The 23481-nt window shown below is 41.8% G+C and overlaps 1 protein-coding gene across 1 annotated transcript in view; it reads left to right on the top strand.

Annotated features, from left to right (window-relative positions):
* The window catches only part of Snx24 (sorting nexin 24), a 143989-nt gene that overhangs the window by 114741 nt on the left and 5767 nt on the right, over positions 1 to 23481 (top strand). The window contains exons 5-6 of the mRNA XM_033765471.1: positions 21970 to 22064; positions 23415 to 23447. Coding sequence (XP_033621362.1) covers positions 21970 to 22064; positions 23415 to 23447 — 128 coding nt within the window. The remainder of the gene's footprint in view (positions 1 to 21969; positions 22065 to 23414; positions 23448 to 23481) is intronic.

Genomic DNA, 23481 nt, shown 5'->3' on the forward strand with positions numbered 1-23481 from the left:
AATATATAGGAATACCCATTTATAGAATACTCCATAGTGGTTCAAACAAATGCTGTGAATCTGTGTGTTCTGATAGGAGAAGATGTCCAACAACTGTGAACTGATATGGAAAAAGTAGGAGAAATTCTCCAGAGACAAGTTTAAGAAGAAAATAGTGGTTTGTCTCCTACTCAGTACCATTCACATTTGGAGCTCTATAAAGACCAAGACGCAGGAAGACCTTGAAATCAGTCAGAAAATAGGCAAATAAAAGATCTTATCATTTTATCTTTCAGTAGAGTTCTTTAAAGGCTTAAATATAAAACTATGTATTCTTTATTCTTAAAGTCACAACTTCCTATTGTTATTTTTCACCCTGCTAAGATGAATCGCGTGAGTTGGGCGGTCCTGTTGTATTATCGCTGGCAGATAAAAGGGTTTCTGTGGAGCTGCGAAGATGACAGTCACTCTTCCTGATGGATGCTATTTATTTTCATCAGCACACAAAAGGTTGCTGAACATCGCCTGGTCAGGCTCTTCCAGCCCTTTACACTGGTAATTGCATTGTTCCCTGTCTTGCCAGTGAGTTTTTGGGAGGGACAAGCGTCAAAGAAGAGAAGCCACAGTGAAGCGCTGTGATTGAGCAAAGAGTACACTGCTCGGTCACTCCACAAAAACTCGTCAGTTCGCTGCCCAAATAAACTCCGAGGGTGTATAAAACGCAGAGCACAGTGACCCTGGGAAAAATCAGCTGCAATTCATATTTCATATGTCTGTAATTGCTTGTGAAGGCAGGCAGTGGTTTGTTTGCAGGGAAGCTTTTCTTCTTCTGTTGTTTCCTCCTTTCTTTTCTTGTTTCTAATGGTCATGTCTTTAACAAGCTCTGATTTACAGTGAAACAGAATTCGGACTTTTTTTTCGTGTCCACATTACCATTCTTATTACCAGTGCCCTGGACTGGATTTGATTAATGCATTGAACTGTAGACAGGCAAAGATCACACGCTAGACATGACTATTTTGCGTTGAGACTTGGAAGATTTGGGGTGGTGTATTTTGTTTTGCTTTGAAACGAGAAAGGGGGTTGTGGAAGGAACTGTCTTTCATTACGACAGTTACTCATTAGGTTTTGAACATCAGGTGTGGATTTTATTCATCACTTTATTTTGAGTGCTATTTCATTAGGATAAAGGGATGCATATACCTGCTAATTCTGAAAACTGTCCAATCTGTCTATCCTATCAACCTTTTTTTGGCTCCTGTCATCCCTGCCCACCACCACACACACACTTTCTCGTATGCAGCTACTTTTAGATTCGTAGCCCTTCTGTGGACTGAGATGTCATAGGGATAGAGAAAATGCTGCTCACTTTATGGATTACTGTTAGGTCAACAAAACTTTGGCAGCATTGATTAACTTGACAGTGAGTACAGCAGTACATTTATCACTTATGGCTGTGCTGTAGAAAATCTAATAAGAGGCAAACAATTCCCTTTAGAGCAGTAACAGGTTCACTGTGGCTAACGGTGCATGCACTGGAAATTTCTGCCTTTAAATTACACCCTGGCTGCTGGTTGGGTCATTGACTCAAAGCTACTCCACTTCTAGTCATGCTGTTGTTAATTTCATCACAATTGTTTGATATAAATATTTAAATATTGATATGTAATGATTTAAAATCTGAGCTGAATTAGATATAGGTCTAGAATGATGATTTCAAAATAATGCAGAATTCTATCATTTGAGTTTTTATGAAGCTAGGAATATCACAAGGAAATTACTTCCTACAATCAGTGTTATAGAATTTAACTTGTTTCATACTGGATAGCTTTTAGTCTCCATGAAAAAAAAAATGCTTTGAAAAGTATTTTTAATAGTACTTGATGTAATATGACATATAAATATGTATTGCTAGGATTTGGTGGATTTTTTCTCATTGTACTTTTCTTTATACTATAGTTATCATTGATATTTACATATTTTACTTTCTTCCACATTATAAACAGCATTGCTCATTTCTCCATATGTCACTTAGATCTTTAAGAGTGTGCTTTGTTGTACATGTGGAAAAATAAGGGAAAATATATTCATTGAATAATACAAATTATATTTGATGATTAGAGAAGTGTTTAGGTGTCTTAACTGGGTTGCAATAGTTATTTGGAAAACAAAAGAGTATTTGGTTAGTAGATAACTTGTCATTTTCATAGAATACCACAAATGTGAAGAACTGCTTAAAGAAAAGCCATTTCTTACACGCACTTCTTATTTTACATGGCAGTGCTTTTCTAGCGAGCTTCTTGTTCGAATTTCTAGGAGAATGCCTAATTTATCGTATCTAATTTTTATTCCTGTGCTACAGCACTATAACTCAGAATTCAGCAGGAGCCAGTTAAAATGGGAATATGTCTAGCTTTTTTAGTGCTTTCATTTTGCTAGAGAACAGTCTTGAATCGGACTTTTACACAGCAGCATCTATGAGATGATATAGTTTTCTTTGTTGGGAGAAAGGTATTCTGCCTGAATCAATTGTCAAGAGATTTAATATAATAAGGCAGCTTGTGGTATGACTAAAAGAAACACTGTGCACAAGAAATTCCCATAGCAGTTTGTTTTTAGAAGAAAAACTGAGTTCACCTGAAACGTGAATACATTGAAAACCAAGACTTAATAAGGCAGAGCGTAGGAAGTGCTGAAAGGGTTGCTGTGCAAAGGTCCAATGTCAGTGATCTCACCCAGTATTTTTCTTTGAGATTCCGAAGAGCATGTGACCCCAGATTACTTTTTTCTGAGCTTTGGGAAGTACTGGCCTGGACCAGGAGCATTCAAGCCTATCGATGTTAGTGTTTTTATTTAATTCGGAAGAATGTGTTCTATTTAATCCTCGGGGTAAATGTAATGTCTCTGTCTTCTAAAGCAGTCCTTTCTGAAAGAGCTATGTCTACCAGTCTGGCTTTCGTAGGTTACAATAGGAGTACCCCCACCCACTGCTTCTAGCAAACAGAGGCTGGGTATTGATTAACTATCACGCTGGCATCAGAACTACTCTTAGGATTCAATTTTTTTGTTGTTTTGCATATTTTATTGATCAAAGTGGTAAATGAGCATCAAGCGTGCAAGACGACGATGAATTGTTTACTTGCATAAAATAACCTTTCAATAAGGGAAGATGCATGGCCTGCGCTCTGGTTCTGTTCTGCGGCCCGAAGCAGATGGCATTCAGCTGCTATTGATCTGCTTCCGTAGTTAAGGAGCAGCCTGCAACCCGGTGTGCCCCCACCGCATTGTGAAGAGGGCTGTAGAGTTAGGAGCCAGGGTGGAAGCCCAGCAGGACGGATGAGCCTGCCCCAAAACCCTAAGAAAAACAATTATTCAGAACTCATCTATAGCTACCAAAATGAATATGTGAATTAATCAGAAGCAGTAAGGCCACTTTATGAACTGGTGCTTTTAAAAGAAAGAACGTTCGAGGTCATTATTTATGCAGATGTCGCCAGTGAGTAACTCATAGAGTAATAATCCCTGAATACTAATTTTAATCATGTCTTCTTTCAAGAAAACTAAGTAAAACCTTTCCTCCCAGTTTTAGGATGAACTAGGTAATGTCAGATGGGCCCGCAGTGTCTCCCAGGAGCCGCCTGGCCCTCAGCAGTCTGAGCTCACAAGCTGAGCTCTCAGCCCACCTCCCATTTACCGGTCACGGCGTCTCTGCCTGTGCTGCGCGCCCACCCGCACCCTTTGTCAGCAGTCACGTTTGGCTCCGAAATGGCTTTCCACGATAGGTGATTACAGATGTTGGATTTACAGGCATTGTCTTGGAAGTTGTGTCCAACAACGACTTTGTATCTCAAAAACTAAGGATAAGCTAACCTACTAATTATGGCGTGTGTGTGTGTGTGTGTGTGTGTGTGTGTGTGTATATGTGTGTGTGTGTTTACCCCTTTTTGACTTATTAAATACTGGAAACTTCCCGTTAAAAATAATATAGACTGGGCCAGGGATGTAGCTCAGTGGTTCCACCGCCTGCCTCACAAGTGCAAGGTCCCAAGTTCAATCCCTGGTACCAAATAAATAAATAAATAAATAAACAATAATGATAATATAGACAAATACAGGGCCTGGTGGTACACCCCAATAATCCCAGCACTTGGGAGGTTGAGGGAGGAGGATTGTTCAGAGTTTGAGATCAGCCTGGGCTACATAAGTCAGTTCAAGAACAATCTGAACAAAGAATCTTGAACAAACAAGCAAACCAAAACAATATGGACAAGTAGTAAATATAGCTGTATACAGTGCATTGTCTGCCTGGCAAGTGTGAGTCACTGAGTTCGATTGCCAGTACAACAAACAAAATATGTATGTAATACCCACATATATATATATGGCTATATAATAAAACATGTACCCATTATTCAGCTATGTGCCCATAATCACAAGACTGCAGAGCCTCAGGCCTCTTTGTCATAGGCATGACAGCAAATGATGGCTCTGAAAGCACTTCTATAGCATATATTTCTTACAGTGGAGACGTTTTACTCTGTGCAGTCTCCCCAGCTTGTGGGGAGTTGAGTTTACTTTGTAGGGTCCCGAGTGAATGTGAGGTCTGCCTCTTCCCTCCGTCACCCAACCTTGGCAATAAAGGCTGGCAGATGAGATTTTATTTCTTCTGTAACAAAAGGAGAGGAACTTTGTATTTCCTTCTCTTTTCTTCTGTAAGTACACAAAACCCAACTAATTCCTTAAACCTTCTGCAAGGAGAGTGGAAGGGGTTAAAGGTGAAGCGTATTTGAAATGCTAGTGTGTTGAGTTGAGGGTCTGTGACTAGTCGCTGTGATTTATTCATGTCTGTTGCAGTAGCTAGTGTGATGCAGAGAACACCTATTCAATGCTTTTCCGGGAATATAATCTCTCATTTCTAAGGTTGGAAGACAGGAGTAGTTCACATTAGGTTTGTGGCTCAAATGAAAGTTGAAAAGCAGGAAGCCCTTCATTTCATGGATTGCACTGTATGGGCAGGAATGGGGCCTCTGATGTTGGCAGTATTCGAGCCTTGTGTCAGACTAGAGTGTGCCCATGAGGTCAAAAGGCAATCAGCAAGCTGAAGATGCACATAATCCTGCAGAGAGGATATCCTAATGCTTTCAGATCAAACTATCAGCCCTCCCTTGCACCAATATGTTTATTTGTGAAAAAAATTAAAGCAAAATTGTTAATGTTAAGATTGGTTCGTCTGCAGCCACACCACCCTGAACATACTCGGTCTCGGAAGCTAAGCAGGGTCAGGCCTGGTTAGTACCTGGATGGGAGATTGGCTCATTTTAGGCAGTTAAAAGTTTAAATCATTGAAATCTATTTTAAATTTCTCATTTTGCAGTTGTCCTAATTCAGACAAAACATTTGTCATTTGTGCCCATTTTGTATGTTTTTAATAGTAAGTATTTGTACCTTGACCTGCAATTAAAAATACAAAAAGTGGTATGCTTGGTCATCAGAAAAACAGAAAAAACTCTTTCCATTCTGTGGGCTGCACCTGATACTGGGCATTATCCACATTCAGCAGTCTGCTCTGCTGTCCCAAAACACAGTTGGTCAACATCTTCTAGTATTTAGCCTAATTATCTGACATTCAAATATCATCCACAGAGTAATGAAAGGATTAAAAAACTGCATTTTTAGACAGCTTTATTGAGATATAATTTATATGCCATAAATGTACACATAGTTTCCTATTCAAACCTTTCTAAACAAATTCACATGTGACCATAAATTCAAATGTGTGACCATTACCACAGACCAGTTTTAGAATATTTATATCCTCCTCAAAAGGCCTGCCCCTAGCATTGATTTTTTTTTCATTTTTCAAATTATAATTTTATTTTAAAGGATACAAATCAGAGCTGGCCAAAGAAGGGGAAGGGAAACTTCTGGAGGTTATGAATCCTTCTGTTCCCTTTTTTTGTTGTTGTTTTTGGTACTGGGGATCGAACTTGGGTCCTTGTGCTTGCAGGGCAGGCACCGAAACCAGTGAGCTAAATCCCCAGCCATAGCATCGACTCTTTGCCTCTACAGTTTGAGTAATTTTCATTGGACCTTTGACATTTTAAAAATCAAATACATACTGCAGTTGGTGGTGCCTCCCCTCTCATCTGATGGCCTGCCTCTCACTTGTGTGCTTCAGGTTTGGAAAGTGACTTGTCCCTGAAATGTAGGCTACCTTGAAAGGTTGTGGCTGTAGTAAAATGTGGCCTTTGGAAACTGCCCTCCCAGATAGTCAAGAGAAAGAGATAGAAGGCAGGAAGAAAATAATTTAACTTTCATTTTATTTGTGCCTTCTTCATTTTCTTTGGCAAACATTTGTTTTCAGGAAAGAATGCCTGGTAGATAATAGAAACCTTTTCTACATTAATTTCATCTCTTACTCTCCACTAGTGTAAATGTGGGGCAGAAAGGGATTGGTTGAGCACCTGCTGTGATTTGGGGACTCGCCTGGGCTTCCTACACAAGGTGGAATTAAACCGCAGAGCTGCTGTCACGTCGTGCTCCACTCCTGCTGTTTACCCTTTGTTTCTGAGCAGTTTTTTAGAACATATTAATCATATTTCATTTACCATGCAAAATGTATATTTGTGGCAAATTACTTTATTACAAAAAGTTAAAAGTATAGGCAACTTACATCATGAAGAGAGGAGTTCTGGGTAATGTGCCATGATAACTGATACCAAAAGTATTTCTCACGGAATGGATTTTGTGGTTATCAGAATGTGGATCATGCTATCCACAGATGAAGAGAAAGATGCATAGAAATCTGTATTAGCTGCTGAGTACAGAGCAGATTATTAACATATAATCTCTGCCTTTGAGTAATTTAGGTTGGCCCTTCACATATCTAAACAGATTACTACAGTGTGATGTGTATGCTTAAAAAAACTGTGTAGTCATGCACAAATACTAAAGGGGAAATAAATTTAGTTCGTCATGTTGGTGGCTCAGAGAAGTTACTTAGCTTTCAACAGAATGCTCTAGTAGAATAAAAATTAATAATAAATTTAAACATAAGAATAATAAAAATTATTCCCCTCTATCCACTGGGGATTTTCTTATATTATCTACAGCAGATACAACATTAAGCATTGCCTAAACTTGAGATATCTTATTTGGAAAAGTATTTTTTTTTGTAAAGCTATTTCATTAATAATAATTGTAAAGATGGTGATAATGCAAAGTATCAGTGGTTATTAATCTCCTTCTCCAAATAAAATTTTGAACATTTACTTCCAAAACTGACCCGTCTGCTTTAGTGAAAAATTGAGGACATCAGGCTATCACTTCTGTTTTCAAGAAGTACTATTTATATCTTTTAAAAGAAAAAATTATAAAATTATTCTAAATACAGATGTAAATAAGACTCATAGCCATTCTCAAGTAAACTCAAGTGTTTACACAGTACATCAGTTTAGGTTATATTTCTATAATACTTTCTTTTTCATTTCTTTTTTCTCTTTGATGAAATAATTATTTTTTCATGTTGTTGAATTTTACATAACTACAAGGTGTTTTGTAATTTGTCTTTGCTGTTTGTCTGCAGTTAGCACCTGTGGTTTTAAACATTTTTCACTATTTAGTCATGCTGTGTGCCACCTACAACCTGTTTAACTTAGGCTCTGTGCATCTCAGAATCAAATCCGTTGGAGTCGCTGACCCAGGCGGACTTTGAGAACAAAACTAGGAGTTAGCTCATACTGTTGACAACTGGCAGTTCAGACTTTGTCGCCATTTTTAGATTCCAAGGGGGAAACCATTATTTTTATGCATTTAGAGTGCAGCTGGTATATTTGCAGGTGTGTGCTTTGAGGTTGGCTAAATGTTCATATTAATCGTGGTAGTCACTCATTGTAATTGCAGAAGGTCCCTGAAAAGTCATGGACATTCATTGTCTTGGTCAACATCAGTGGTTTTTCCAGTGTAGTCTTTCTTTGTATTAATTGGTGAAGAAATGGCTCTTTGCCCAAAACTGGATGTGTTGATAGAAAATCCACCTACAACTTTGTTGACCCTTTTTTCTGCAGCCTGCTTCTCCCTTGGGCTTTTGTGATCGTCACAGCAATCTGATCTGATGAAAGCTCTAACTTGGATAAGCAGATTTTGTTCCCTAAAATTACGATTAGGCAAAACACTTCAAAGCAATTAAACATTTCAGAATATACACTCACATCAGTCACCATACACCAAAAAAATATATTTTATAATGTTTTATTTCAGTTTATCAGATTGATCCATCTTTTATCTCTATACAGATGACACACTTAGTGGAGTGGAGGATACCTAAGCTTAAAGAAGCTCCCAAAAATGAGAGTGTTAACCCCAAGGGCACTGACTTCCCTGAGTGTCTCACATTCTCCTGCTCAGACCTGAAGTGGGCACCTGCTGTTTAATGTAATTAGTTTCAAAGGGAATGTCAGATCAGTCCTCAAGAGTTTACTCTGACCCAAAAACCCTCAGAAGGAAATAGCAGTGAAACAAAGCACAGAGTTATCACAGTTGGGAGGCTTCCTCTCTGCATTCTTGGGGTGTAGTGCAGACGAGCCCAGTTTTCTGTCTGACTTAATCGTTTTCTCACGGCGAAGGTGTACTCCATTCCCCTTACAGAAATGAAGACACGATTGGCTGCTTTAAAAAAAATTTGAAAATGTTTGAAAATTTAACATTAGCTTTTAGCACTTACAAGATTTAAAAATTAAAGACAAATTATGCTAGTTGTTTTTCAACTGCTTTTTCCCATGTGTGTTAAAAAGGGTACTAAACAAGGGTGTTTCCAGTTTCCCATTTTATCCTGAAATTTATATTGCAATGAACTCAATAAAGGGGTCCAAAAGGGACTTCCTCAGGTGTCAGAACAATTCTGACGCCAAATGAGACCACCACTGTTCTGTTGTTTGGCTTCTTTTGTTGGTGTCTTACAAGGCACACGTCAAGTCCCATGACCCTGTTGGTTGACTCTTTGTACACAATCAGGCACAGCGTGGCTATGCTGGAGAGATTTGGGGGGCTGTGGATCCGCCTCGGGCTGGATGGTGAAGGGAAAGCAGTTGACCCTCAAAGAACCCGAAGGAGATGAGAGGAGAATCCCTGAGCACTCAGGGAAAGAGTGCAGACCTGGGTCTCCGTCCCCCTCCCCATGAGGCTGACATTGTCCACCCTGAAGGACTTGACTGGGCTTTATTAAGGTTGGAAGTCAGTGAACATCTCCAAGTCCATTTTCTCATCCATGAAGCATTCTTGAGCTTGTCTGACTCAGAGGTGGTCTCGAGAAGCAAGTGACCCAGGATCTGCGGGCATTCCTTAGGAAATCCCTTCCTTAATTTTCTGCCTGTCTAAATCCTTACATCAGGACTCCTGCAGACTAGGCCTCCAGCTGCTTTTGGTCAAGTACCGTTTTTGGTGGTGGTGGCCCTTGTTACCTTCCAAAACAAAATTCTATCAAAAGACTTCAGCTGTAACCCTCTCTTTATAAATGTGCCTTCTCTGTATTTACCTTTGTTGGGTTTGCATTCACACTTGTCTTGGATGCCGGGGAGCTGTGGTGAGTGAGGTACACTCAGCCTTGCCCTCTTGGAGCTGGACTCGAGTGGCCAAGACCCAAGGAAATGTGTCATGAAATAGTTGCAAGTGCTCTGAAGGAAATAAGGGAGGAAGAAAAAGGTTATCAGAGTGAGAGAGCTTGGGTTTGGGGGCCGCAGAGGTACCTGTGATGTAACGTTTAAGCTGAGACCTAAGAAAGAGGGGCCTGAACTGCCTCACATGGAAGAAGGCGGGAACGTGCAGATGGGGCAGCAGCTTTCCCGGCGGGGGGATTGGAGCTTGTGCCAGGGGAGCAGGCTCTCCGGTTTGGGCAGCTGGGAATGTGGATGGTGCTAGCGTTTGCTACATGGGGAAGGCAATGGGAGATAAAGTGGACATTTTTTGTTTGAGAACATAGTGTTTTCCTTTGGACATTCTGAGTTGGAGATACTGTGAAAAATTAGGTGGAGATGTCAGATTGTATGATTTTCTCACTGTGTTAGCAGCTTGGCTTGAGGCGCAAATAAGAGATAAGAGTTTGCTGGGTTTCAGCCCAACATGGACATCCCGAGGACAGCAGAGGGAAGGGGCAGCAACATCTGGGAATCATCCGGTGGTGGGTCCTGGAGTCTCAGCTGGACGAGGAGCTCAGGAAAGTTAGGGAGCTGCGGGAAGTGAGGGAGCGGCGGGTCTCTGACGGTGGTGCACGACGCCGGTGTGCAGAGGAGCTTCGGGCAGCAGAGCTGGGCGGTGTCTGAGTCTCCTGGATGCTCACGAAGGTAGAACCCGAAAGAGCCCTAAATGAGTTCTGCGTAAAAACAAAAAACAAACAAAACCCAACAAAAACGTCCTCAGAGCAAAATGCTGTCTTTGGCCTGCGTGCATTCATGAAGGGGCCAGGAAGTTAAAGCATTGTTGGGTCGTGTACAAAACACAAGCTTTTTAAAGAGAAGTTAGTCGTGATATAAGTAAAAACACTTGAGAATATGTTCCCTTTATGTCAGCTGTTAAAATGATTCAGCTTCCACGGTAGATTATTACTGTGCACCGGGCGCTGCAGCAAGTCGTCAGGCGTGAGTCTCCAGCTCTGCGTCACATGCTATTGCTGGCCCTACTTACAGATGAGGAAACTGAGACACAGAGGTACAAACTGGCCTACAATGAATTTTAAACAGTTTAAAGCTAAACGAGCACATGCAATTCACACAAGTCTTATGAACCAAACCTATCATGTCTCAGTAACTATAAAATACGAATACAATTTCACTCGAATTTTGGTGGCCCCTGGGTGATGGCACCAACTGACCCTTGGTAAGACAGGCAGAGAAATGCACTGGAGGAAGTGGGAGCCGTCTGCCGGGCCCTGCTCTGGGGCACGGTGGGACCAGCTGGGTCAGGGTGGCCAAACAGGTGCTCCCTGGGGCAGGTTGCACGGCTGCTGCCTGGAGTGGTCAGGGACTGTCGAGGTTTCAGGTGCTCTTCTCTCCATGGTATTTGGAGGTCCCTTGCATCTCCCAAGCCTCTGCCCCTGGGGTGATTTTTGGCTCCTCAGCAGCTCTACCCAGGGACAGACAGAAGCAGGGAAATGAAATTAACCCCAAAATGTCACCTTAACACCCCAGAAGCATTGCTCCTGGCTGCTTCCTTTATTTTTTTTTTTTCAAAAATAAATGTTTTTCCCTCAGACTTATGTAAGATCTTTAAGATAGATATATGGCGTCATTTTAACCTGCTAAAATATTCGTGTAAATCTTTGCTATTTCCCTTTAATTGTTCTTTATAGAAAGTTGTTAAAAGATCATAAAATATGTGATTGAAACAACCTATTAAAGTAGAATTGTCTCCTCTCCCACCAGCCAGTGCTAAATTGTTCCCTCTGGCTCATTTTGAAGTGATCTGGACAGTCTTTTGTAAAATAAGTTTAACGAAACACTCCATTTCCCTGGGGATACTGTCTATGATTTGTTTAAAAGACCCAACTCAGGAGGAAATTTTTCCATATAGGCAGCTTACATTTTTCCTTATTTAGTCTCATCTCATTAATGATGAGCTTGATTCCTTTACTGTCTTAAAATATGTGTTCCTGGCACCTTCTGAGTGAGGCATACACATTTTTCATGTGTTGGTGCTTTTCTTGCTTTTTATGATGGCACAAAGTATTATGAAATTAGTTACTGTTTCATTTTTCATATATTATAGACTTTTTAAAGTAGTAAATTAAGAACAGAATATCAAGGTTTTGGGTTTTTTTTTCCTTTTTCCCCAAACATTCTACCTAGTACTAATGTGGTATATTTAAAATAGAATATCACAATATTGTTCTCTCTCTTTCTCCCCCAACCCCCTTTAAATATTTCACCCAGTATTCTGTTGTATGGCCAGAACAGCACTTCACACTTTGCAGAGCTAAGGGGCCCATAGGGGCTTGTGTTTCTTTAAAAAGGATAACAACATCCCCCAAAAAGGACTTAACTGGAACTGAGGTTTATCTTTCAGGTGTTGAGAAGTACAGCAGTAAGTAGCTGTAGGTTTGAGCTATTGGTTCAAGATTACCAAGGATTAGAAATTTTAATTCTTTTGACCTCTTCTTCACAGTAGCCAGTAGTAAAGATCGTGCCCATGTTTGGGGCAAGAGGAGGAGGAAAGGCTCGTAGAGGCCACTGGAGCCTGGCCGGCCGCTCTGGGAAGCTGTGGATCTTCCTCCTGGTGTGACTTCGCTGGCGTCTCACCGGCCAGATCCGCCGTAGTCCAAGGGAGCTGGGCAGTGTTGGGAGGAGAGGATGTTTTCACTGGTCTGTGTTATTATTGTTCGCTTGTTTTAATGTGACAACTTGCCATCCACCCCAACACAATCAGTGTTCCGTTACCGAGGACGAAGGGAGCCTCGATCCTGAGTAGACTCCGTCAGTCTGCACCACAGCCTCCAGTGGCAGAGCAGACAAAACACCTGCGCAAGCTCGGCAGAACCCGTGTGATCGCCCTGTGCCTGCTTTGTGGGGACATCTGAGCCTCCTGGGGAAAGGCCGGGAACATCCCTACAGCTCCCAGGCGCGGGCGGAGCTCACGTCGCGATAGATCCCTGAATAACTGTCCATGCCGTAACTCCAAGGTACGGGAGATTTATTGTAGAGCTCCATGGGGAAGAAGGACTGGGATACTTTTCCAAGCACTCAGAGAACAGGTGTCAGCCATGCCCACACAGGCCTAACTTCTCACCTCTCTGCAGTCAGTCTGTCTCCCTTGGCGTTATCAACTTAGCTGTGTCTGAGTGATTTCACTGACTGCATGTTTTTGTTGTAGCAAAGAAGCCAAGCGCCTCCTCCCACCTTTCATTATTTTCTATGTAGATGTTTTTATTTTAGGCTTACGAGCAAGCTCACAGGGCCACTTTTCATTCTCTGTATTGCTGTACATCTTCTCACACAGCTTAGACATTTGCTACTGTGTTCATGTTCTTAAGTTGATGCAAATCATTCATTGTATAATATACTCTAGCATTTAAACAGGTGCCTACATGCAGAGTTTATACCTGGCTTATGCCAAATGCGAAGTGGTTTTGGAAGTCTTCATTTAAAAAAACGCTAGCCCAATGGACTACGTCTTAACCGTAGTGCCATAGGTATGCATATGCCTCATAAGGCTAGTTTGTTTACTTACCACTTGAGACCCAGCTGTGCTCGGTGTGCAGTACATACTGGAAGAGAATGCCAGACAAGCCAGAGGAGTCAGCTAAGTGGTCAGAAGGATGTGTGAGGGACTTGAGAGGGCAAATTGTTTTCAGGCACTTTAAAAACATCAATTCACCGACACACACGGGCCGTGCTAATTGTAAATCTTTCATTAAAATCCAGTCTCCTGAGGCTACCTCCAGCCATCTGACAAGCCTAGTTGTGATTTCTATTTCTTCTTTAATAAGACAGTACTTCCATAAACATACTCTATAATTTATTTTAAATTAGTGCCTTTCCACATAATTTGAATTACTAAATCGGTTTTAGTTTGCTTTGCAACACACTGTTTTATTCAACTGCATTAGTCCCCTGATCTTAGTTCTGATTTACAGGTAAATAGTTAGTTTATAATTGCTTGTAGAATTTTTTTTCTATTGAATCGTTAAGAACATGTCTCCTAAATTCTGATGTTATCTACAATGTATAGCTGAGGCACATTTTGTTCAACATATAGGTAATTTAAACACATCAAATGTGTATAACATATAACTGGTTTGGGGGATTTTGTTGTTGTTGTTGTTTGTTTTGATTTGTTTTTTGGTGCCGGGGATCGAACTCAGGACCTCCTGCTTGCCAGGCAGGCACTGTGCCACTGAGCTAAATGCTTGGCCCAATATATGACTTTAAAAATTTTTCTTGCAGTGCTGGGGATTAAAAGCTAGAGCCTGACATATGCTAGATTAGTAATCTACCATTGATCTACTGTCCCAGCCCAAAAATATAACTTTAAATAATTTTATTCTTGGAAAAAATTAAGCGGATCAAAAGAAATTTTAAAATGTTATAAGACCAATTTCTTTTGTTTTCAGTTTTTGGTAGAGATAAAAAATATTACTGCCTTTGGTTTTCTGAAAGTCTATATACTTGTAAGAAGATATTAAGATGTTGAGATATCGAGGTAAATTTAAAATCCAAGGAAAATCAGGATTGAATTTTAAAGAAGCCAATTTCAGTGGCTTCCTTAAATGTATCTGTGGTATAAATCAAATTTATAACTTTAGTAGAAAAGTATGTATTGGCAAAGGTAAAATATTCCAAGGAGATGACAGTAAATGTTTGGAAAATAAGTGAATGAGTAAGTGAGTCAGAATACCCATGTGAATGGTGATCACAGCCAGCGAGCCCTAGATACCCCTTGAGAGTGTCACTTTACCCCTGAGAATTTTTCACAGGTCGTTGAGTCTTGCTGAGCCCCGAAGTCTCATATGTAGAATCTGGATAATGATAATGGCTCATTTAATTAATGAGAATTAAATCTGATAAGGACTGTGGCACAGGATGGACATTAGATATTATTGTTATCAACCGCACAACATTGCCATACTTGGTAGATTAAAATTATTGACAGTTAATATGATTCAACCCAACATTAATTATCACATCACATAAAATGATTCCATTATTTTATAATAAAAGATAACTTAGCTCAACTTGAGAGTTTGGGGAAAGTTTACAAAGGAAGTACGGCTTCACCTAAAACTTGAGGATAATTTGGACTGAGAAGAGGTGGGAGGAACATTTCCAGTGACAGTGGACGCCTTCACTTGCTTTGCCTCAGGGTGAACTACAATAAGATAGGCTGTTTCAAGTAGGTTGGCTGGCTAGAGGGCCTGACTGCCAGTCATGAACTCCTTAACACACTATAATCAGAGTATGGCTTTATCTATGCATCTTTATCATGTAAAAGTGTTTTAGCATAACACTGCGATATACATTTAATAATAAATTATATACATGTAATTTCACACATTAAGCACTAGAAAAGATAATTTTTTGTATGTTGTAATTGTAAAAGGAAAACGTAAGTTCTACTATCTTTTCCTGAATCACAATTAATGACCAGGCTTAACTTTCCCTATGTCCATAAGCCACTGAAGTCACTGGGTGTGAAAAATCCATTGAGTATGGACAAAATCTTTCCTAGTACTTCCTAACAATGTTTTCTAAGAATTTAAGGCTTGTGTTTTTAGTATTGGTATGATCTCAGAAGTGCCAGTCTGGGAAAGTAAAATAGTCATTGACTCAAAGTTGAATATATCCCTGGGATTCCAAAGATCTGCTTCTTAGAAGCAGAAGCAAAATCTTTCAGGAGGAACCTACTTTGAACTTGGCCTAGAGTGGATTCCTGCAGATGAATCTCTGCTAAACACAAGCTCTTGAACCAAAACTACAAAACACAGAAGAAAATAAAAGCTGTAAGAGTCCGGCAGGATTAGATCCCAAGACATTCAAGTAAAACGAACAATTGAACAGAAACCAAAACTTGTTTAAAATAATGGAATACAAAAGAAAAGAACAAGAATCTAAGAAAACAGAACAGGTAGATTTGAAAAGGAACCAGATATGAAGTGAAAAATGTAGTCATTAGAATCAACTCATTGCATTAGTTAAGTATTTAGAGACAGCCGAAGAGTGGACTGAATCCATGTTCATGGGCCCTGAGGACTGGAACTGCTGCTCCAGATGCAGTCAAAATACAAATCAGATTGTGTCCTGGACACCTAGAAACTCCAGCCACCACCCATCCATACAAGACCACTCAGTGTTCCCCACATCCACTGAGGAAAAAAAAAAAAAAAGCAAACTCCGCAGGACCCAGAAGCCCTACCTACCTGTGCGGGAGTTCTCCCATTTTATTGCTTAGCTTCATTACTTCCTCTGGTACCTCTCAGTTCTCCTAATATTGGCTCTCCCCTTCCCCATGCCTTTGAACAAGTTGTGCTGTGTTTGGAAGGTCCCATCCCTTTACCCTGATTTTGTTTATTGGCTGAGTTTTTGTGTTGCTTTGAGAACTGTCCTGGCTGATTTCGCAAAACTGTGAGCAAGTGCTGGGAAGTGGGGGCCTGGAAGACGGGCCCTGGAGGGTGGCGCTCACTGCAGTGAGGGTATTGATTTTCTCCCTCCCCGTTCGTAGCAGCACCCCTGAAGTAGGTATGGTATGAAGCATTTTTCTTGGTAGAGAGGAAAAACTGTCATGGTGAACTTTGTCACCCCAGAAATTAGACATTTTGAAGCAAACTAGATAGAGTGGGAAAGGGCTCCAGGGACTCTTGTAAACCCCTGACTCAGTTCTGTAACCTGGCCTTTCAGACACAGAGGTTCCCAACAGTGTGTAGCAGCCTCGATAGACAGTGGGGAAGACGAGTGTGTGTGGGGGAAAGAGAATAAAAGGATCAAATTGGTGAAAACAGCACGGCTTTGTGCAGTGACGCTGGAAGGTTAGCGAAGCGGTCTTGTCCAAGTTTTCAGCAAGACGTTCCGTTCCTGTTATAATTGGCTGCCGGGGAGGTTTGGACCTAACTAGAATGCCAGTGTTCGATTTCCCTGTGTCCTCGGTGGAGATGTGTCACCATTTATGCTCGCCGTAGTGACAATTTTCTCAAATGGAAACTCGTGGGAAATCATTACAGTGTTTATATGTCTCCCTTGTCAGACAGCGTTATCCTGTGATATTTTATCAGTGTTTTCTGCTGCATGATGGCATCTCATGAAGGTTAAGGTGGAACAAGTCCCTCTGTAATTTTGTGACTACATTTTACTTACTGAGGAAGAAAAGATAACTGACAATTAAGTATTTGGGATGTCATAGAAAGAACATGTGCAACTAATCAATGGTGTCCTTTGGGAACGTGATTTTATAAAGCTGATAAGGTAGAAAAATCGGGATTTTGCAATATGTGTTACATGATGATAATTGCACCTTTTCGATAAAAAAAGACATTTCTCTGGGAGTAAACATTGAGCTTCCGGTAGCTATGGGTAGCGGTGATGTTGTTTTCCTGCCATGTTCGGGCAACTTTTTATAAATGCTTTTGTAAACTATGAAATTTTCTTCCATTTATCTTTTAGAGTGGTTTTGCTGAGGGAATGTCTAGTCTACTTTATAGAAGGTGATTTATTCTTATGAAAGTGAGTAATATTGTATGAATAAAAATAATTGCTTTTGCATCTGACAAGCCCACTCCACTGCCCCGTGGAGTCAGGTGTGGTAATACCGAGCATGTCACGTTGCCTGTCACACACTTGTTAACACTACTTGGATTTAATCTTTTCCTTAGGCCATATTAATAATAATCCAGTTTTTATTGTAATGCATTTCCGAGTGATAACCTGGATGGAAATTTCCTCAGTGCCTTTTCTGGTACCTGTAGAGCATCTCCCAGCTGCGTGTGTGTGGAGGGCCCGAGTTACCTAGCTGCGCCATGCTGCCTCTTCACCCCACGCGTGGCGCTTTTGCTAGTTTTACTGAACAGCTTCGGTGGAGACAGAATTCCTGCCCGGTCTGGGGACAGTGCTCTGCTCTCGTTTCAGCAGAGCGGCCTCCTCCGTGACAGCAGTTAGTTACCTTGAAGATCCTTCCCCTTGACCCTTGGCTGCCTTATTCCATGCTTGGTGTTAGATGTTCTCTTCTGTGGGAGCTGAAATCTTTTGGTCACTTGCCTGTGGCTCTTCCTGCATCTGTCCCAGCTTCTCTTTCTTTGGGGACTTGCAGCTCAGTGCAGCAGGAGCTCTGTGGTGACTGCTTTATCTGGCACCTGGTGTAGGAGCAGCACTGCTTTGCTGGGCTCCTCTCGAGACCACAGCACTGTGGTGAACAGACGCCCTCTGGACAATGAATTCTGCCTGTTCTCATATTTTACTCAGCGCTTATACCTGTAAAGTTCAATGGGGCTTCCTTCTAGCTTGGCTTCAGTGTGTCACTTTCATTCTGAGTTCTGATGCCTTCCGAATATATCCGGAGCTGGGCCATGCAGCTGTTTGTGTCTAGGAATGGGCTGAGTGACATTTGGTGGAACTTTATCACCAGGTCCAAGGTGATGAATCAGATAGGCCTGCTCCCTGGGCCTCTCACCGGACAGGTGTGGCCAGCCGGCGGGTCTTCTCAGCTGCACTCACACCTTGCAGTAACAGAGCTCGTAATCATGTTTGCCATACAGTTTTCGCCAGTTTGGGATCCTGCACATCACTGAATGTTGTGTTTTTGGCATATGTGTAGAAGGTGCAGGAGCTGTACATATGATCTGCTTTCTAGAACTGGTAAAGCAGTAACTTTTGGGTCATGAGATGAAGACTCCTTTACTCTTGTAGCTCACTGCCAGGCATATATTTTCAGCTGCAGCCAGAGTCAAAAGCCTTAATGAATTCTAATAGCAAGGGCAGCACACACCCCGGTGGGGTTTTAATTGACAAAGAAGTGGAAAACAAACAGGAAGGCTGGTGTGTCCTTTGTGGGGGTTGGCGCACAGCAGAAGCCCGGCAGAGCGCCCAGCAGTGTGACTGCCATGGCTGAACTAAGGCAGGTGCCTTCACTGGGCCGTCAGCGTTTGAGAACCTCCCACCTCTGAAAGCACAATGGCATATTGACGTGTAGCTTTTTGCAAGCAAGGTATTCAGCTCTTTTCCAGGTTTCAAAAGAATCAGCGCATCATACAGGCTCAGAAGCTCTGTTTACTACATGGACAACAATCCAGACTCCAAAATGAATAAAGCAGGTTGTTGGCAATTGATGCAACAAAACCCTTAAAGGAGAGGTTATTAGTACCTCTCGAGTGCTGAGTTATTCTATGCACAGTCTCTTGGAAGCATCTTATTTAATCTTCACATGGACCCTAAAAGGTAGGTAGGAAAGATTCAAGTCCAGGTCTTGCTCAAAAGCCCACATACTTAACTGTATACCACACTGCCTCTCTGAAGAATGAAAGTGACTAAACATTGAAGATTTATAAGAAATAAAGACAAGGAGGCTGGGGATTTAGCTCAGTGGTTCTGCCATCTGCCTGTCTCGCAAGTGCAAGGACTCAAGTTCAGTTCCCCAGTAGAGAGAGAGAGAGAGAGAGAGAGAGAGAGAACCTAAGGAGATTTAATGTGCAAAACTGTGACTTTTTAAAAGAGCCTATCTGTGGAATAAACTTGAGTGATTTAAACGAGACGGGGTCCCGAGGGTATGAAATGAGGCAGAGCACAGCTTCCAGGAGGCATTGTTGAGCCTAGCAACGCTTTCCAAGAGTGGAAGAAGATGTAAATGGAGCAGTTCCGAGGCCACTCTTCACTGTTCCAGCGCTCCTGAGTGAGATCATGTGTTTATGAACTGAAAGACTGAAGTAATTTAATCCTTCTTTTGCATCTCTGTGTACATAATGACAGTCGTTACATCCTACATTACATTAAGTTAGGTAAATCGTGCGGTGTTGCCCTTCATCTCTGTTTGGACTTGAGCATTAATTCTTTTTGTACAAGTTTTCTGCGTGGAGTTTAGGAAACATTCCTACTGTAATTGAGCCCCTCACGCTGCCTTTCTTATACTGCAAGTCCTAAAGAACATTTTGGTCATTGTTTTCTGGAAATTATTAATTGAGAGTATTCAGGGAACAAAAACTAATACTCACACGTTTCTGGAGGAGTTATCTCTCTTCCTTTTTGCCAGCATCTCTTACCTAAAACCATGTGATCATCTATTTGGAGAACTCTGGGGAGGCTGAGCAGGATTAATTCCCATCCCTGTATTGCGGTGTGAACAGCTTTTTGCCTGTCTTTTGTCATTAATGATCATGCTGTAGATGTAGCCAGTGCATTGTAAGCCAATCTGTCAAGGCAAGTAAACAATTCACCTTGTTAAAATTCCCTAAATCTTGCATTAATAAAGCCGAGGTAACCCCTGAGCACTGCAGAGATGTCTCACTCCATACTACAGTGAGGGATGACGTTGTCCGAAGATCCGGGTCATCAACAGTGTCCCACACTTGTTATGGATTTAATTGATTTTAAAAAGGTGGGGGTGGAGGTAAGAATGTTGCCACCCCCTTCTTCTTTTTTTTTTTATCTGAAAGCTACTGCTTACATAGATGAAACTGTTGCCCACTTGAACAGCTCCAAAATACATTCAGATTTTTAAAATTCAAATAGGTATTGAATCATCTTCTTAAGCAGATGTCTAGGAACATCCTGGAGCTTTATATGTGTCTTGATTCTTAGAACTTTTGTATTGTGGGCATTGAAATAACCTCTGAGCACCCAGAAAACGCCTTTGGGTCCATAGAATTTAAATGGAGGTGAAATGACTGCAGGGAAATTTCACTGAAGTAGGATAAAGTTATGCCTATGGACACAGTTGTTTCTTTTTATTGAACTTTTCATTTTTCTATTTTCATAACTAGGGAAAGAAAAACTATTACATATAATGTTGATGGATGGATGAGAAAAGATTCAGAGAATGGCATAGAATTTTGATTCTATATCACTGCCCTCTGAGTCACATTCAAGTTGTTGTGTGTGTTGACTTCCCACTGGACCCATGTCCAGGAAATGCATAGTGAATACCGCAGAACCCCCAGGCAGTCTTCTCCTCTTCTGTACCATACCTTCGGGCAGTACAGTGGGCTGCGTGAGGAACAGTGCCGGCCTCAGACGGCTTCTAGCCCTCTCCAGACACTGAGCAGCAGGAGGCTGGTCACCAGTGACACAGAGCTCAGCCTGGCAGGACCGCAGCGTGTGTGTGCCTCGTACAACCGTGTCTGTCCTGGACTGGGTAACGGGGCTCCAAAGCCTTACGGACAGACACAGGGCACCGCAACGTGAAATTATGGCTAAAAACGAGATATTCCACACACTTACGTTCCCATAGTTTGACCTGACTTTTGTCATTTATGTTACCTTAAATACCTGCTTATGTTCCCAGTTAGCTTTGTGGATTCTTCCCCATAAATTCTCGTTGTTCTTTCAATAACATGTACTTGCTGGGGGGAAAAAGTAACTTGTCCGTGGTAAGTTAGAAAAAAAGGACCCCTCAGAATAGCTGTACTGGTTTCAAAGATTGTTACATAGACTTCCATGGTCTTTGGGGTAAATAGGACAGAAATAGGAGGGGGAGGCAGCAGTATATAATCAGTTCAAACGCTGTGGCAGATTCTTTTTTAAAAAGTAGAGATGAAGATGCACTCTATAGTTTTATAGAGTTCTATATAGCTCGATAGGATTTCTGCTTGAAATTGCACAATTTGGATCTCCGACTAGCGTGGTTATCCCGTTATGCCAGCTATTTAGCAGAGCCCTTTAAATGAACAACACTACAGATTTTTTTCAACATATGCACTGATTTACACTTAGCAGTAAAGTTGTTACTGACCCTTTAAGTGGAGCTGTCCAAATGGCAATAAATGTCAGTTGATCCTAGGACTGAAACAGGTGATAGCTGAGGGGTTTGATTAAAGCTTTTAGTTAGAAAAACTGCATATAGTATTTCTTAAGCAGCAGTAACCTCTCTTGGAAAGACATTCAGATACACCAGACTGTTTTATCACTAAGGAAAACGTGATTTACGTATCTAAGCAATAAAGTCGATGCACCCAGATTTGGAACTATTCTGGATTAGAATTCCATGAGGGCGGGGACTCCATCTGGCTGGTTCTCCGCGGTCTTGTGCTTTGCTCCATCTCTGCAGTGCAGGAGGTGCTTTGTAAATGCTGGCGGAGTGAAGGGTTGGGAGAATGCGGCATTTGCTGGTGCTCCCAGCTCACGTGCCCACCGGGATCCTTGGTGGGGTGGATTGGGGACCACGCCTTGTCGTGCTCGTGAACAGTGTTGCTGGCGAGGACTTGATGGACATTTGTGACTTTTTGGTATAATGCCTTTGATTGATTGTCTGGTGCACTTCACTTCAGTTTCTAACTCTGTTCTTGTTTTTTGCTGTTTTTTTCTTTCGCAGGCTGTCATTTTAGAAAATGAAGAACTTCCAAAGCTGTTTCTTGATTTCCTAAACGTGAGACACTTACCCTCTCTACCAAAGGCAGAAAGTTGTGGGTAAGAATTGTTGTTTACGTATTGGGTGTGTGTTTTAAATTATTTTACAATAACTGATTAGTCTGAAAAGTGCCCTAGAGAGGTGCCATGAGAACTGGGCCAGCCGCACCCCATGTTCGGGTCGGGACAGCACTTGCTCGCCCCCTGCCTGTCGTCAGAATTCCTCCCAAGTGCTCATCCCCGTCCTGTGGCCCAAGTGGCCAACACACAGTAATTCATGTTTAGACATAAAGAAATGACCTTTTAAATTATGCTGCTGCGTAGGTGAAGTTACATGATGGCAATTATGAACCTAAGTATCTCGCTTAGGGACTATTTATTTGTGTGAACTTGAGCCAAGTCCATATCCCCTTGGTGTTCTGCGTCATATAATTTTAAAGACATAAATGACCTTAGGGATGATTTCACCCGACTCACCTTACTTTGTAGTTGGATAAACAGAGACACCGGAATTCAGTGTCTTTCTCAAGATCTTCTGCCTTACAGCTGGTGGCACCCAAGCCTTCCAGTGCCAGCCCTTTTTCGCCACTGTCCCGCTACTTCTTCCTCAGGAACCTCTGGCAGCTGGGCCCTGCTCCCTGTCTACCACGGAGCCAGAGGTCTCAGCACCATGGTTGGGAAAAGCTTTCCTGAAGAACCTACAGCGAGCCACTTACACAGCTGTGAGCTCATGCCTTGGGCTTAGCCAGCCTCTGCAGGCAGTGAGCAGCATCCCTGCAGAGTAAATCCACCGGCAGGGAAGGAATCTGCACAAATCCCAGCCAGAGCGGGCATCTGACTGACTCCCCCTGCCTGCAGCCCATCCAGAAGGAACTACACTAACTACAGTACCATCACACTGGGCACAGCCGGAGTCCTCCTAAGTCCTGGCCGCTGTGAGAGGAGAGGCTGGGCTCACCTGTCACAGCTCCTCACCAGAGCCGCACCACTGGCCCCAGAACAGAACTAGATGCCACACTTAGCTATTTACGGTGTCAGTGCGCTCAGCTCCAGCCTACGTGAATGTGTTTAAGCGAGGTTAGACTCATACAGCTCTGTATTTTAAGAAGAGAGAAAGAGACATTAGAAACAGTAGTGAGTGAAGTCTATCCATTGTACAAGCCCCAAAGTAGTATTGAAACTTTAGTATTTTATAGTGATCTCCAGGAAAATTGAAATACAAGTCTTCCTGGCCTAAGATCCCTTAGGCTAGTCATCAGCTGTGCTGTGGTTCAGCACAAAGGCAGCGGAGGTGGGGGGGTGTTAATGCTTCCCAAATCAGTGCTGTAATAATACTGGCTGTTCTCTTTGTTGGCACAAACATGGGCTATACTTACTTGGTTTTCTTCTTTTCTTTTACGAAAATTTTAGATCTTTTGATGAGACAGAATCTGAGGAGTCAAGGTAAGAACTAGGATTAGTCAACTAGGGGTGATAC

Source organism: Fukomys damarensis, unplaced genomic scaffold (assembly GCF_012274545.1).
Source record: "Fukomys damarensis isolate Sample0158 unplaced genomic scaffold, DMR_v1.0_HiC HiC_scaffold_3, whole genome shotgun sequence".
NCBI classification, from domain to species: domain Eukaryota; kingdom Metazoa; phylum Chordata; class Mammalia; order Rodentia; family Bathyergidae; genus Fukomys; species Fukomys damarensis.